Genomic DNA, 15,360 nt, shown 5'->3' with positions numbered 1-15,360 from the left:
AACGGTTCAGGTCTTCATGGCCGCCATGGCAACCATAGGTCTGTCCCAAATGGCATCTGGTCCCATCTATAGTGCTGGACACATATTAGACCTGATCTTCAGTTCGGGGTGGGATGATGGTGATGGTATTGTGGAGGAACGGTCCATTGTTCCTTTGTCATGGACCAATTACTACCTGGTCAAGTTTAGACTCATTTGGGGCTCTAAACCTCTGCAGGGGTGGAGGACTGAATAGGAAGGTCCACCCCAGGAGTCTTATGGATCTTGACTGCTCTTGGGGATTTTCCTGCCACTTCGTTAGGTGATTCTGTCAAAGCTCTGGAAAACCTTTATAACACAAAGGTGGCCAGAGCAGTTGACACAATCGCTTCCAAATGTTTCCTTCCACAAAGAAGAGTCAAATCAGCTCTATGGTACAAGGAGCTAGCAGCGATGAAGCAAGTGAAATGGAAACTAGAGCAGTGTTGGCATAAAAGTCACAGCAAGTTCGACTGAGAATGGTCTAGAGCTCATTTAAAAGCCTATTCAGTGGCAATGAAAGCGGCAGAAAAATCATTTACTGCCGCCAACATTGCATCTGCAAAGATCCACCCCTAGAAAACTGTTTCAAGTGGTCAGGGGATTTTTAAATCCTGTTCCACTGGGGGGGGGGGGGGCTGACCAATCAGCCATTTGTTGTGAAGTCTGCTAGGTTCTTTGTGGATAAAGTTGCACGAATCTGCTCTGATTTAGATGCCAGTGTTAATGCAATCTCTGTGAATGTGAATGAGGCATCGGCCTGTCCTTGTTTAATGGATTCTTTTCAGTTTGTTCAGCTCAGGGATGTGGACAAGATCTTAGGAGAAATGAGGCCAACCACTTGTTCTCTGGACCCTTGCCCGTCTTGGCTTATAAAATCAGCTGGGGGGGGGGGATTGGTGGAGTTGGTGAAAGTGCTGGTGAATGTCACCTTGACCCATGGCATAATGCCAATTAGATTCAAGGAGGCAGTAGTAAGACCTCTGTTAAAGAAACCAGCACTGGATCCCACTCAACTGAACAACTACAGGCTAGTATCAAATCTCTCCTTTCTGGGCAAGGTTCTAGAAAAGGTAGTGGCCTTACAACTCCAGAGTTTTTTGGATTACACTGATTTTCTGGATCTATTTCAATCTGGTTTCAGGCCTTGCTACAGAACTGAAATGGCATTGGTCGCCTTGGTGGATGATCTACAAAGAGAGCTAGACAGAGGGAGTTGTTCCTGCTGGTTCTCCTGGACCTCTCATCAGCTTTCGATACTATCAACCATGGTATCCTTCTGGGCCACCTCTCCAGGACAGGGCTTGGGGGCACTATTTTGCAGTGGCTCCAGTCCTTCTTGGAGGAGCGGACCCAGATGGTCGAGCTGGGGGACTTCATGTTCGACTCTCTGGCCATTGGCCTGTGAGGTCCCTCAGGGTTCAATTCTGTCCCTCATGCTGTTTAATATTTACATGAAACTGCTGGGAGAGATCATCCGGAGTTTTGGAGTTCAGGGTCAAATTTATGCAGACGATACCCAACTCTATTACCCCTTTCCACCAAATGCCAAGATGCTGTTCTGGTCCTGAACCGATGCCTGTCATCAGTAATGGAATGGATGAGAGCCAACACACTGAAGCTAAATCCAGACAAGACAGAGATACTCCTGGTCAGTCGCAAGACAGATCAGGGTGTGGGATTTCAATCTGTGCTGGATGGGGTCACACTCCCCTTGAAGACACAGGTTCGCAGTCTGGGGGTTATTCTGGACTCATCGCTGACCTTGGAACCCCAGGTGTCGTCAATGGCCAGGAGTGCCTTCGCACAGTTAAAACTTGTGTGCCAGCTGCCCACAGGCAATTTGTCTAATCATATCTCCCTATACAGACCATCCTGTACACTGTGGTCAGCAGAGGAGGCCCTCCTCTCGGTCCCACCCCCGTCACAAGCTCGATTGGTGGAAACGAGAGAGGGGGTCTTCTCCGTGATTGCTCCCCGTCTCTGGAACTTTCTCCCTAAAAAAATAAAAAATGGCCCCCACCCTTCTCCCCTTTTAGAAACTTCTGAAAATGCACATATGCACTTTAGCATATGGAGAGAAGGACTAGGACACTTTAACCCAATGGAATGCTGGCTAACCCACTTGTATTTTATGGTTGCTATGATACATCTTAAATTAACACTGGTGTTAGCCATTTTAAAGCAATTTTAATGTAATTGTATCTTAATTATAGATGGCAGGTATTTAACCTGCAAAGCATGTGGGATAGTATTTTCTCCTGTGACAGAAAGTCAGTTGGGAATCAGATGGAATAATGGGCTGTCTCTCTCACAAAATACAGTATTTTCAAGGCAGTTCTTTCCTCAGATAGCTGTTTTCCTCCATTCAAGGAGAAAATCTCACCAGGATTAAACTGTTCAAGCAATCCAGAGCACACAAAATCAAACTCCCACAACTTTACACGCTGACACCAAAAAACTACTGCCTTGACCATGAAGAGGGAATAAAAGGTGCCATCTAGTTCACAGTCCATCAAAAATATTCTTTCCAAATAAACCTATACCTAGTAGACAAAGAGAATACCCTAGCATCCAGACCCCTGGATGGCGCCTAGAATGAATCCTGAGCCATTAGAAAACCCCCTGCAGAGATGTCAGAAGCTAGCAATACATCATATTCCAATCTCAATTTCCATTAAAATATAAAATCATTAAATAAGTTACTTGTTCCAATTCTGCTTCCATTTTTTTCATTTTTTGCAGTTCTTGTGTGAGTTGGTTGGCATGATTTGTCTCTTCCTTATTTTTGAGTTCTAGTTCCCTGATCTGTGCTTCTAGCTTTTTTATTTGATCCTTTTGAGCATCAAGATCTTTCTGTATCTGCTCTTTCTCTAAAAAGAGTGTATTGAAATCTTCTGTTTTCTCTTTTATTTCACTGTAGAGAGAATCTACCTATGAAGGTGGAAAAACAGAAAGGATCAATTAATAGGTGACATGCCACTAACATATATTTATCTAAATTGTCTGAAATACAATTCAAATGCAAAGATATTCTAAATAATATTTTTAAAAACATGGGATTTGGTGAAAATGTACAACCAAAAACTCTTCAGTACACTACCAAACCCAAGAAGCAGCCCAAACAAAGCACTACTTCTCAACAATGCTCATATGTGAAAAGATGACTGACATGGTATTTAAAGTGTCAAGAAATTTTTCTAATCAAGTAAATACATTCAATAAAACAAGGGAAAGAAATAGTCTACTAAGGATAATAGTTGAATGGTCTAGATAATTTTCCACTGATTTTATGCCAGTATAAACTGTCAACTTGTCGAGTTCATAAAATTGTCCTGAGGAATATAATGCGGAATAATGAAGTAACTTTTGTCAGAGTACCCCAAATTCCAGTGATTACCCATTGCATACCCCAAGGAATCATTCTGCTTACCAGATTAGACTGTCCAGAAGCCTGGAATTTTGCTGTTAGTTTTAACTCCATTTCTAGTTTCTGAATTTCTTCCTGAAATTCATCACGTTCATGCTCCCGTTCAACAGCTTGTTTCTGCCAAAAAAAGTCAAATGTATTTACAAGAAGTGTTTAAGATCCCTAAGAATTTTAATTGACAAGAACTAGCAATCCCCAGTTCAACAGCCAAAATATTTTTCCTTACATCCATAAAATCACGCTGATTTTTAAGTTGTCTTTCAAGAGATTGCATTTGTTGCCTCAGATCCGTAACCTCCAATGACATCACAGTTAGATTCTGATTTTTGCTTATTTGTTCTTCAAGTTCAATTTCCAACATTTTTATCTGAGCATTCAAAGTGGAACAGTCCTTTTCTGCTTGACACTGCACTTCTAATTTTGCTTTTGCCAGGTGTTCAATTTCCTGTATTAAATCTAAAAAATAAAGAGAAAACAGTACTACCAGAAATATGAACGTTGTGCATTTAGAGTGAAAATTCACATTCTAGCATATCCCAAATAAGCATATGCTGATTATCACCCCCCCCCCATCACTATGAACCAGAAAAATAAGGCATGAATGATGATCCCTGGGAAGTTGCTGAAATGCCTATGATTGGTCAGGACTCAGCATCAACTCTACCCCTCTTTCTGCATTAATTGTAACGTCCCACCATATCTCAAAATAGTATCACTTTGGGATACTGTGGGAAAATAAAATGACAACCTCCCCCTTGCCCCCAATATTGCTCCTGCTTCAGAGCCATGTCTGCTGCCCCTTATCACAGTCTGCAGGATACAACAGAGGAGAGGGTCACTAGAGAGTACTTTGCGCAAGGCATACAAAAAGTTACAAAAATTTCCACTGTCATCTCTTTGCTATGAGAATCACTATGCAGGGATACTATTTAGATAACTTCCAGAACAGCTCTGCTTCAATAGCCATTAAAAGGTTTACTCAATATTGTATTCCTGGGGCATGACCATACTGCAGAATTAGAGCATTATCTATTCTACTTTAACTGACATGGTCCCATCCTGCAAAATTCTGCAATTTGTCACCTGGCAAAGCATAGGGGAGCTTGCTGAGAATTAATTGTGTCATGCTAGTGAGCCCCTGAAATATCAAGTTTGGATTCAAATACTTCCAACCTGTTTCAACCAACACAAGTATATTACCTTTCTTGTTTGAAACTCTTTAAAATATGCAGCACATTAAAAATATCTAAAACGATGTGTTACTTCTCAAACCAATTAGCAAGCTATGGTTGATATGCATTTCATACAATAAGTAATTTGGTGTTAGGTTCCTTACCAACTTCTCGCTCCCCTACACTATCAGTCAAAACTTTGTTTTCACTTATTGGGAACTTCCGATCCTCTGTAGATCTTCCAACTTTCTGTTTTAATTCTTGGATCTGCGATTTCAATGTTTCCAATTCGAGCACTAGACGACATTCAGATTCCTCTTTCAGTTTCAGGGCTTCTTGCAAGGCATGTGTCTCTGCTAAATAACCATCCATAAGGCCTACAAACCAAATTGGTGTATGAAAGCACAATGTTGAAATATCATGTACAATAGTAATAGACAAAACTTTAAAGAACATAAATATAAGGTATCCCTACATTAGCCTCATACATTTAATACAGGCAGTCCCCAAGTTACAAACATTCAACTCGCAAATTAGTCATAATTAAGAACATGGGTGAGACAACAGGAAATGAGAGAAATCTACCCCTAGAAAGGGAAATTCACCCCTGAAGGAGTTATCATGGAGAAAAGGGGTCTCCACTGAAGCTTTATCACCTATCCTTGTTTCCACAAAATCTAATGATCACAGGGACAAAAAGTGAGGGGCAATCTTCTGAACAGGGACACAGACAGCAAAACAAACGTCACAGGGGCGTTAACCTTTCCTTATGCTAAAAGCTAATGGCTGGAGTTACACTTAAAAATGTACCTGTTCCAACTTACAGTGGTATCTTGACTTGAGTTTAATTAGTTCTGAGACTGAGCTCTTAACTCAAATCACTCTGATCTCAAAGCAACCTTTTCTATTAATCTGTTCCAGCCCACCAAAAACCACACCAATTTTTGTTACATATTTTTAAATAAGAAAATGTACTTTTTATAAATAACAAATAATGTATAGAAACTAATGACAGAATGCAAAATCGTAAATTGAGGTTCCATTGTACATACAAAATCGACTTAAGAACAAACCTACAGAACTTATCTTGTTTGTAACTTGGGGACTGCCTGTATCTTCATATTTTTACAGACCATGACTTTGTATCATCATATTATTGAGTCATATAACATCACTGCTTCTAACACCATGCCTGTTTAGCTTGAGCAAGTTTTGTAAAAAAAAAAAATTGTTAAGTTTTTTTAAAAAAAATTCTCCTCTATGATGCTGTACTTATGGGACACTATGTATATTTAGTTACACACACACTTAGATGAAAACTTGCCATGCACAGAATTAAAATAATCTGTATTTTTCACCTGCAATTTTATTATACTAAGCAAAACACAGGACAGTTTCATATATACGTCTGTTTTGCAGTTCTCTCAAATGCCAGAAGAGGATCAAATACAGGAGAAACATCCCAACATAGCTCACAGTAGAACACATGTAGTACAAAGGCTTTTAACAGTTGGGGTTTTCTATAAGGCTTGCTAGAGGTAAATTGATTAGGATAGGATTTCCCACCCATAGTCAATTAGAATGTTTAAAAGTCAGTTTTTAAAAAGAAAAGCCTGGAAGAAAGCCAGAGGAATGTGTATGGCCCTCAGTATTGCTTTCAAATTCTACCAAGATAAAAATCCCCCTTGAGCCTGCATGGTACATGCCTACTTTAGACACATGCCATCTAGATCTTTCAATTTAATTTTCCTACCTTTTGTTTTATGAAGTTCCAGCATGAGCTGATTTTTCACATTACTCTCTTCATTGAGGCAGCCCACTAGCTCCTGGTGTTCATTAGCGACCTGACAAGCTTCCAAGTTCTTGCGCATGAATTCCTCTTCCACATGAAGATGGACGTTATACATTTCTTCCAGCTTCAAAACATTAAAGGATGTAAGACTCTAAATAAAAAGCAGCATTGTATCTGCAATGTTTTTAGACATTGTATCCTGCTTTATGTTTTATCACAGGCTTTGCTAATCCAATCTTCTGACTGTTAAGCAGCTAGTTAATATAGCGATGACTGAAATATTATTTCAAAGCAGATTAGCTCTACATATTTAAGCAAATTTCTTTTTCAACACCAACAATATTGTTGTTGTTGTTTATTTGTTCAGTCACTTCAGATTCTTTGTGACCTCATGGACCAGCCCACGCCAGAGCTTCCTGTTGGCCGTGGCCACCCCCAGCCCCTTCAAGGATACCATCTATCTATCTTGCCCTTGGTCAGCCCCTCTTCCTTTTTCCTTCCATTTTCCCCAGCATCATTATCTTCTTCAAGCTTTCCTGTCTTCTCATTATGTGGCCAAAGCCTCTAATATCCTTCCCTCCAGTGAGCAGCCAGGCATTATTTCCTGGAGTATGGATTGGTTGGATCTTCTGGCAGTTGGACCTTCTGAATTTTTCTCCAACACCACAGTTCAAAAGCGTCTATCTTCCTTCGTTCAGCCTTCCTTATGGTCCAGCTCTCACATCCATAGGTTACTAAGGGGAATACCATTGCTTTAACTATGTAGACCTACATTGCCAGTGTAATGTCTCTACTCTTTACTATTTTATCGAGGTTGGTCATTACTCTTTTCCTAAAAAGAGACAATATGCACATGTGAATTGAAAAAACTAAGTAAAGAAAGCTTTGCATAGATTTGTTGTGTCTTGAACTCGTTTCTGACTTGCAAAGACTTGAAGGCACATGTATGATACACCAGGACCACATGACGAATCCACCCCACCATGTCATCTTATGCGGCCCCCTAGATGCTAGACTACAATCCTGTATTCCTCATCATTAGACATAATGACTAAAGCTGATGGAGGTGTGATATAGTAACATCTGGAAGGCTGCAACTGGTTCTTTTTAGTCAGGAGAGTAGGCTTTGGATTTAGATCCAAGGTTTGTGGATCAGTTGTCTGTCTTTAAAATGTCCTTTGAACTTTCGTCAACCTCAGTCACAAGGCTATTGGGTTGCAACTCCCATTATTCCCGGTCTGCATTGCGGATAATAAAAATGATGGGAGTTTTTGTTTTTGTTCAAAAACCAAACCAAAAATAAATATCATTGGCTGTCTATATTCATGGATTTTCCATCCATGGATTCAATGGCTCTTAAAAGGCAATCATAAGGCTGATGTAGCCGTCAATGAAAATGAGTTTGACACTCTGCCTTAAGGCAAGCGAGTCTATAATGGGGTTTGTTTGCAATATTTAATTGAGAGGGTTTTCCTTTGCCTTCCTCTGAAGCTGACAGTATAATTTGCCCAATTCTTCAGAATTGTAGTCCAAAACTCAAACCACTATGACAAACTGGCTCTATCTTGAATAAGTAACAAAAACATCTGAACTCTATAGAGACCATCTGAAAGGTTCTTCCAAAATGCATTCAGTGATGACTTTGTCTTTCATCAGCCTCCAATTTTATGATTCCCATTTCGGTGGCCAAACTTATAGCTCTTTTAACATGCTTGGGGAAATTGGTGTGGTAGGTTTATGTTCAAGAAGAGTTCATAAAGGATTCTAGAGGTAGCTGCTGCTTACCCAGCTTGATGTAGGCAGGCACACAGTAGGCTAAGTTCCAATTGAATACTAGCTCAAGACTGACTGCATTATTCACTGCAGACACATTGCTGCAACTTGACACTGAAAGTCTAAGCTTTTTCAGTCTTCCTTTGCCAATTTCCCAACAGCAATACTGCTAAACATAATCCAACTGGAGAGAAAACGGGACCTCTACTGTCAAAGGCTATGTCAGCTAAAATATACCTGAGATATTATTAATCCTTAACAGTGCCCAACATTACACTGCTATCCAAATACATTACATACAATTTTAAGTATGTGTTATATATAAATTTAAAATTACTTGTTTGGTTGACTCAGCAACAAGGTCTAGTAACTTTTCCACAGCAAGGTGCAAACAATGACATATCTGATGTACTCTCTCTTCATTTGCAAACACCAAATCTGGATTTTCGAAAATGCTTTCACATAGATGCTCACTGAGTTCAGACAGTTCATCAGGCTTCAAGGAATCATGGCTATCTTCTAGAAGGGTTAGAGCAGGACCTTCCCCTAGTCAAGAAAATAATCATTTTATGGGTTTTAGAACACAGAAACAAAACAATTTGCTATAGTATTCAAACAACTGCATGACTAGCAATATATTTATATGCTAAAGACAGTTCTTAATATTTGCTTCCTTCCTTCCAAACCCTTTTCTTTTTGTGCCCCTATTCCTTTTCCCTTTTGCTTGTAAAGCTTTGAGGTGAAATTGCTTGATTTCTGATGTATGCAAGCTGATGTGGGAGACTGACTTAAAAACATATACTGTATGGGGAGTTCAGATGACAAATAAAATCATGGAGCTATATCACTGCAGTTTGAAAGTTATTCATTGTTAATAATACATGAAAATATTATCATATGTAGTTATTTCATCATTCCCATGTGAGTTCAGAGTTTTCAATTTTCTTGTGAAATTGTTTTAGACTGTGACATCACATAGTGGAAATTCTAAAAAGATAGTCTAGAACTGCTACAGAGCTGGCTTTCTTACTTTCTTCTATCCTTTTGCATTTCTTCCTAAAAGGAGATCGGACATTTTGTATTCAGGGATTCTGTTATATTGCTTTGATTTTATGTAGTATGCAAGTACAGCTATCCAATTTTCTTGTAACAGCAAGAACACCTTGAAAATAGTTGTAGTCTAACTTTCAATATTCAAGATTGGGCTTCTCAAATGTAGCCAAAGTATAGGCAAAAGATCACCCCTTGCCCCAAATAAAACCTGGTCAAATGCAAAAACCGAAGTGATGTCACTCACTTACTGTTTCTATTTTTTCCACGTATTTTTAGATATGCAAGGGAACAAAGATACCGTATTTGGAGGTTACACAAAAATCATCAAAAATATTTGGGGGGGAAATTAGAGAGCCTGGCAGACCTTTGAGGCCTGCTAGTAGGCAAAGGGATGAAAATTAGCCCTTGCTTCCTCAGCAGTTTCCCACCATTACTATATACAAATGCCACTCAAAAAACAGTGCCTTACAATCATTCAATCTACATCCCAATAAAAATATATTCAAATGAGTGATGTTTTATGAAAGATGAGGAAGAAATAGACTACATGAATCCCAGGGTTCACTAATTTTTCAATAAATTATAGAAAAAGATTATGGGAGGGACTTTATGTATGATTCATCCAAACTTAAATAATGCATTTACATTCTGTGAATTTGCTTAGAATACTGGCAAACTTTTTCATGAACTGCAGAAAAACATTTCACATGAATAAGAATACAATGAGTTCTACAATAAAACATAAATATTCCTTTTTTAATTTATACACAAGTACCTTGACCACTTCTAACATTATTCTTTATATTCCACTTCTCCAAAGGTTTAATCTTTTTTGTGAGAATTATTTCTTCCCTCATATTCTGATTCTCTTCTGAATCTCCTGATGCAAAGCTGTAGTCAAGACAAAGACCAATCTTCTTGCAGATCTGATCTTCTGCATCTTTTGTAGATTTCATCATTTTCAGAAGCAATTTCAAAGCTTGCTGATAAGATTCTTGCAGCTTTTCCCTAAAATAAACAGTAACACATTGAGATACTGTGTCTCTGACTCCTCTGAATTCCCCCACATATTGACCCAGATATCACTTCCAGCACTGCACTCATTTCAGTGTTTTTTTTTTGTTTTGTTTTTTTGCAATCTGCCTTTTTACACTCCTACCAGCTTCAGCTCATGGAGCCAGTAACTTTCTAAATGTGCTCCTCTTTCTTCATTCTTGTCTGTTCTACAGACTTTGCACTTAACTCATGCAAATCATCTCCCTTTCAACTATCAACTGACATATCTGGCCCATTTTCACAACTATTTGCGCCTATCATACTCATCTTGGTCTCACTTTAGACGTTTATTGTGGTCCTTTTTGTTCTCATGCTACTGGACATTTCTGAGGGAAAGGAAGAGCTGATATACATTCATTCTCTCCTTCTCATCTGTCTCTCACTTGACAAAACTGCACTTCATTATTTAAGAGGCCCAGGAGTTTCTTTCTACATTTAATCTATATATATAAAAGAGTGATGGCATCAGGGCAGCGGACAAAACAACAAAACGACAGGCCTCCCAACCTCGAAATTTGACAACACAACCCATCATCCTCGGCTCTAGGTTGATACAACAAAAAGAAAAGAAAAATAAAGTCCTAATTAGAGGGAGAGGAATAATTGTTTTTATCCAATTGCTGCCAGTTAGAGGGCTATGCTCTGCCCACTTGGTCTCCTAGCAACGCACTCAGCCCAGGGGACAGGCACAAGAGTTTGGAGAGACCCCTAAGGGCCATCGAGCCCAACCCTTTCTACTATGCAGCAGGACACAATCCAAGCATTCCCAACACATGGACAACGTATAAATACTATACAATACTACACAGGGACATAGACCCCCTCTACCCTCACCACTTTCACAGTACACAAACAACCAAATGCATACTAAACATAAAGACAACCATACAACAGACATTCAATACCACCACTACCTCAACAAGTTCTCACCAACACCACCAGACAACACCACAGCAACGCGTGGCCGGGCATAGCTAGTCTCCTTCTAAGAGGGTTTAATAGCTGCTACCACATTAGTAAAGGTTTTCCCCTGACATTAAGTCTAGTCGTTTCCGACTCTGGGGGTTGGTGCTCATCTCCATTTTTAAGCCAAAGAGCCAGCATTGTCTGTAGACACCTCCAAGGTCATGTGGCCGACATGACTGCATGTAGCATCGTTTCCTTCCTGTCAGAGCGTTACCTATCGATCTACTCACATTTGCATGTTTTCAAACTGCTAGGTTGGCAGAAGTTGGGGTTAACAGCGGGAGCTCACCCCGCTATCCAGATTCGAACCGGTGACCTTTCGGTCAGCAAGTTCAGCAGCTCAGCGGTTTAACCTGCTGCGCCACGGGGGGCTCCTTTAGGATGACAAAAATCTAGGAAGTAACACATTGGATTTAAAGAAGCTGCTCTTATTGCATCAAATTTTCATAAAGTTAGTTCTGTTCACCTAATTAGACAGTGCCTTCTTCTCTAACTTACGGCAGCTACTTTGATCCATGCTGGTTGAAGAAAATGAACCTTCTTCCGCTTTCCACTTTTTACTCTTACCACCTAATTCTTGTAGAAACAAGCCATAAGAAGATGGATCAGGAATTCACATTAAAGGCAATCCTGAGTTACAAACATGATAGGTTCTATAGCAGCGTTTCTCAATTTGGGGGTCAAACGGATTGCCAAAGACCATCAGAAAACACTTATTAATTCACAGTGCTCTCCCCTAAATCATGGTCAATTCCTCTCAAATCCCTCTAGTATTTTCTGTTGGTAATGGGGGTTCTGTGTGCAAGGTCTGGCCTAATTCTATCATTGGTAGGATTCAAGGGGCTCTTTTATTGTAGGTGAACTATAAATCCCTGCAACTTCAACTCCCAAATTTCAAGGTCTATTTCCCCCAAACTCGGGCATATTGAGTATTTGTGCCAAGTTTGGTCCAGATCCGGCATTGTGTGAGTCCACGCAGTGCTCTCTGGATGTAGGTGAACTACAACTCCAAAATTCAAAGTCAAACCCTTTGATTGTAGGTTAACTATAAATCCCAGCAACTATAACTCCCAAATGACAAAATCAACCCCCCCCCCCCCCCCAGTCCCACCAGTATTCAAATTTGGTGTATTGGGTATTTGTGCCAAATTTGGTCCAGTGAATGAAAATACATCCTGCATATCATATGTTTTACATTACGATTCATAACAGTAGCAAAATTACAGTTATGAAGCAGCAACAAAAATAATTTTATGGTTGGGGTCATCACAACATGAGTAACTGTATTAAGGGGTCACGGCATTAGGAAGGTTTGTTCTTAAGGTGAATTTGTCTGTAAGTCGGAGCAGGTTCATTTTTAAACGTAACTCCAGCCAAAACTTTGTTTTTAGTTTTAGATAGCACTAGCTGTGCCCAGCCACGCGTTGCTGTGGCTTAGTCTGGTGGTGTTGGTCAGTCTACATTAGGTTGTATTTATGCTGTGACCTCCACCTTCTTTATATTCACATTAGTAGTAGTACAGTATTTGAAGTCTGTTACCTTCTTCAATTTTTGTGTTGATTGATAATTGCTTGAGATCCCTGTTGTCTTTGGTTTGTTGTTAGTTGTAATGTCTGATTCTGCTGAGTGCGGTTTATATTTTTATTGTGGTACAATAGTCTTTTTTTGTTTTGCCTGTGTAGGTGTTTATTATTGTTGTTGTTGTAGTGGTCATGAAGGTTGGATAAGTTAGATGTTACTGTATTGTTTTTTGGAGGCCCAGTGTAGCACTGACTGGCCTCTCAGCCTCAGTGCCTGGCTGTTTCTTGCCTGTGATGGTGTTGATTCTTATTGTTGTTGTTGTTGTCATTGTTATTATTGTAATTGTTTTTTTGGAGGCCAAGTATGAATGTAGGGATTGGGGAGGTGGATGAGTTGTGTTGTCAAATTTTGTATTTGTTATAGTCACAATGCGTTGTTGTGAGTTTTGTGGGTCCTGTGTGGTTTTGTGGTGTGGTTGTGTTGTTACAACTGGGAGGCAAGGCTGTTGCATTGTGTTGTCAAATTTTGTATTTCTGGGGTGTTTAGTTGTGTTGTTATAGTCACAATGCGTTGTTGTGAGTTTTGTGGGTCCGGATTGTGGTTTTGTGGTGTGGTTTTGTTGTTACAACCGGAAGGCAAGGCTTTTGCGTTGTGTTGTCAAGTTTTATATTTCTGGGGCATTTAGTTGTGTGCCAAGTTTCGTATTTCTGGGGCGTTTAGTTGTGTTGTTATAGTCACGATGCATTGTTGTGAGTTTTATGGGTCTGGATTGTGGTTTTATGGTGTGGTTGTGTTGTTACAACCTGGAGGGAAGGGTTTTGCGTTGTGTTGCCAAGTTTCGTATTTCTGGGGCGTTTAGTTGTGTTGTTATAGTCACGATGCGTTGTTGTGAGTTTTGTGGGTCCTGTGTGGTTTTGTGGTGTGGTTGTATTGTTACAACTGGGAGGCAAGGCTTTTGCATTGTGCTGCCAAGTTTTGTATTTCTGGGGCGTTTAGTTGTGTTGTTATCGCATGATGCGTTGTTGTGAGTTTTGTGGGTCTGGATTGTGGTTTTGTGGTGTGGTTGTGTTGTTGTAACCTGGAGGCAAGCCTTTTGCATTGTGTTGCCAAATTTCGTATTTCTGGGATGTTTAGTTTTGTTGTTATAGTCACTGCGCAAACAACTTTATCATTTTATATATATAGAAGATAGATAGGGAAAGGCTAACATCATTGTAACATTTGTTTTGCTCTCTGTGCCCCTGTTCAGGGGATTTCATCACTTTCTGTCCCTGTGACAACTGGATTTTAAAAAAAAGGTTGTTGTGGAAACAAAAATTGGTGATAAAGTTTACCCATAAACAACCCAATCCTGGAGCAGTAAACCCACTACTTCCTTAAATATTACTTGGCTAACTGGATCCTACTCCTGTCACTCACACAATTGGCTTATACCAGTTCCATGCATTCATCTGGTCTTGTTTTTATGTGGCAATGTTGCTGTGTACTAAGGCCTTCTAGTGGGTTTCTATGGCCAAAGTGGGATTCTTGGCTTCTAGAGCAGTAGTCCAACAACTAATTCAAAGCACTACACCAAACTGGCTCTCGTTTGTACTAACCTTTCATTCTTGTACAGTTCAATATCTGATTTCAACAAAGCTATCAGATTCTCCCCTTCCTGGTTCTCTCTGTCCTGTTGCCGTCGAAGATTTTGCAATTCAGTACTGGCATCTTCAATCTCTTTGCTTAGGCATCGTTTTTTTTCTTCCAGCTGTGGAAAATTCAGCATTGAATAAAAATATAAATGTATCTTTTAAAAATATATATCTACAGCCATGTACTGCATACAACTCTCAGTTAAACTGTAATTGTAGTATGAATTCATGTTTATTTCAGGACTTAAATACCAAAACATAAAGATCAGAAATTATAAAAATACTCAGAAATGTATCTGAAACTTTTGTTTTCTGTTTTTAATTGCATTCATATCCCATCCTTTATCCAAAACTGACATCCAGAAAGTCACACAGTGATACTAATTTTAAAAAATAAAATATAATTAGAACCAAAAGAACCTTCCATTATTAAACAGCATTATATGTAAAAATCCCACAGAACGCAATCAGCAATAAGCCCCTGCCTAAACCTTGCCTTGTCTTTTCCTAATCAAAGAAGAACAAGGAAAAGGGTGGCTTTGATAGTGAATTACAGAACCTGGGAGTGTCCACAAAAGGAAGAAATTGCTAGCATCCTTAAAAGTGTGCCATACAGGGGGCCAAGAACCATTCCATGAACTATGTTCTCTTTTTATTTTCTTGGGTAGGAGATCAGAGGAAGGAAAAAAAGGAACAAACAGGAAAGTCTGGGAAAAAGGTTTACGAAAACAGATATTCTGGATCCATTTCAGTCTAGTTTCAGGCTAGGGTACAGTACTAAAATAGATTTGCCTGCCTGTATTAACTTGTTGATTTTCCTGGATCTGAAATTTAGGTGTAGTGACTGATAACAAAGTCTGAATGATTTTATGGTTATGGGGTACTAATTTTTTATGAAAGCTACTGTGTACCTTATTTTGTCCTAGTGATTGACAAAATACACAA

At 39.4% G+C, this 15,360-nt stretch overlaps 1 protein-coding gene across 4 annotated transcripts in view; it reads right to left on the bottom strand.

The window, feature by feature from the left end:
• The window catches only part of pcnt (pericentrin), a 101,420-nt gene that overhangs the window by 40,886 nt on the left and 45,174 nt on the right, over nucleotides 1–15,360 (bottom strand). For all 4 annotated transcript variants that reach the window (XM_062961709.1, XM_062961713.1, XM_062961720.1 and 1 more), the window contains 8 exons: nucleotides 14,380–14,531; nucleotides 10,014–10,246; nucleotides 8,523–8,731; nucleotides 6,374–6,536; nucleotides 4,785–4,997; nucleotides 3,675–3,904; nucleotides 3,452–3,565; nucleotides 2,725–2,952 (listed from right to left, as the gene is read on the bottom strand). In XM_062961709.1, the coding sequence (XP_062817779.1) occupies nucleotides 2,725–2,952; nucleotides 3,452–3,565; nucleotides 3,675–3,904; nucleotides 4,785–4,997; nucleotides 6,374–6,536; nucleotides 8,523–8,731; nucleotides 10,014–10,246; nucleotides 14,380–14,531 (1,542 nt within the window). The remainder of the gene's footprint in view (nucleotides 1–2,724; nucleotides 2,953–3,451; nucleotides 3,566–3,674; nucleotides 3,905–4,784; nucleotides 4,998–6,373; nucleotides 6,537–8,522; nucleotides 8,732–10,013; nucleotides 10,247–14,379; nucleotides 14,532–15,360) is intronic.

Source organism: Anolis carolinensis, chromosome 1, assembly GCF_035594765.1.
Source record: "Anolis carolinensis isolate JA03-04 chromosome 1, rAnoCar3.1.pri, whole genome shotgun sequence".
NCBI lineage: Eukaryota > Metazoa > Chordata > Lepidosauria > Squamata > Dactyloidae > Anolis > Anolis carolinensis.
The sequence above is the reverse complement of the archived record's forward strand: the minus strand, read 5'-3'. Positions and strand labels throughout refer to the sequence as shown.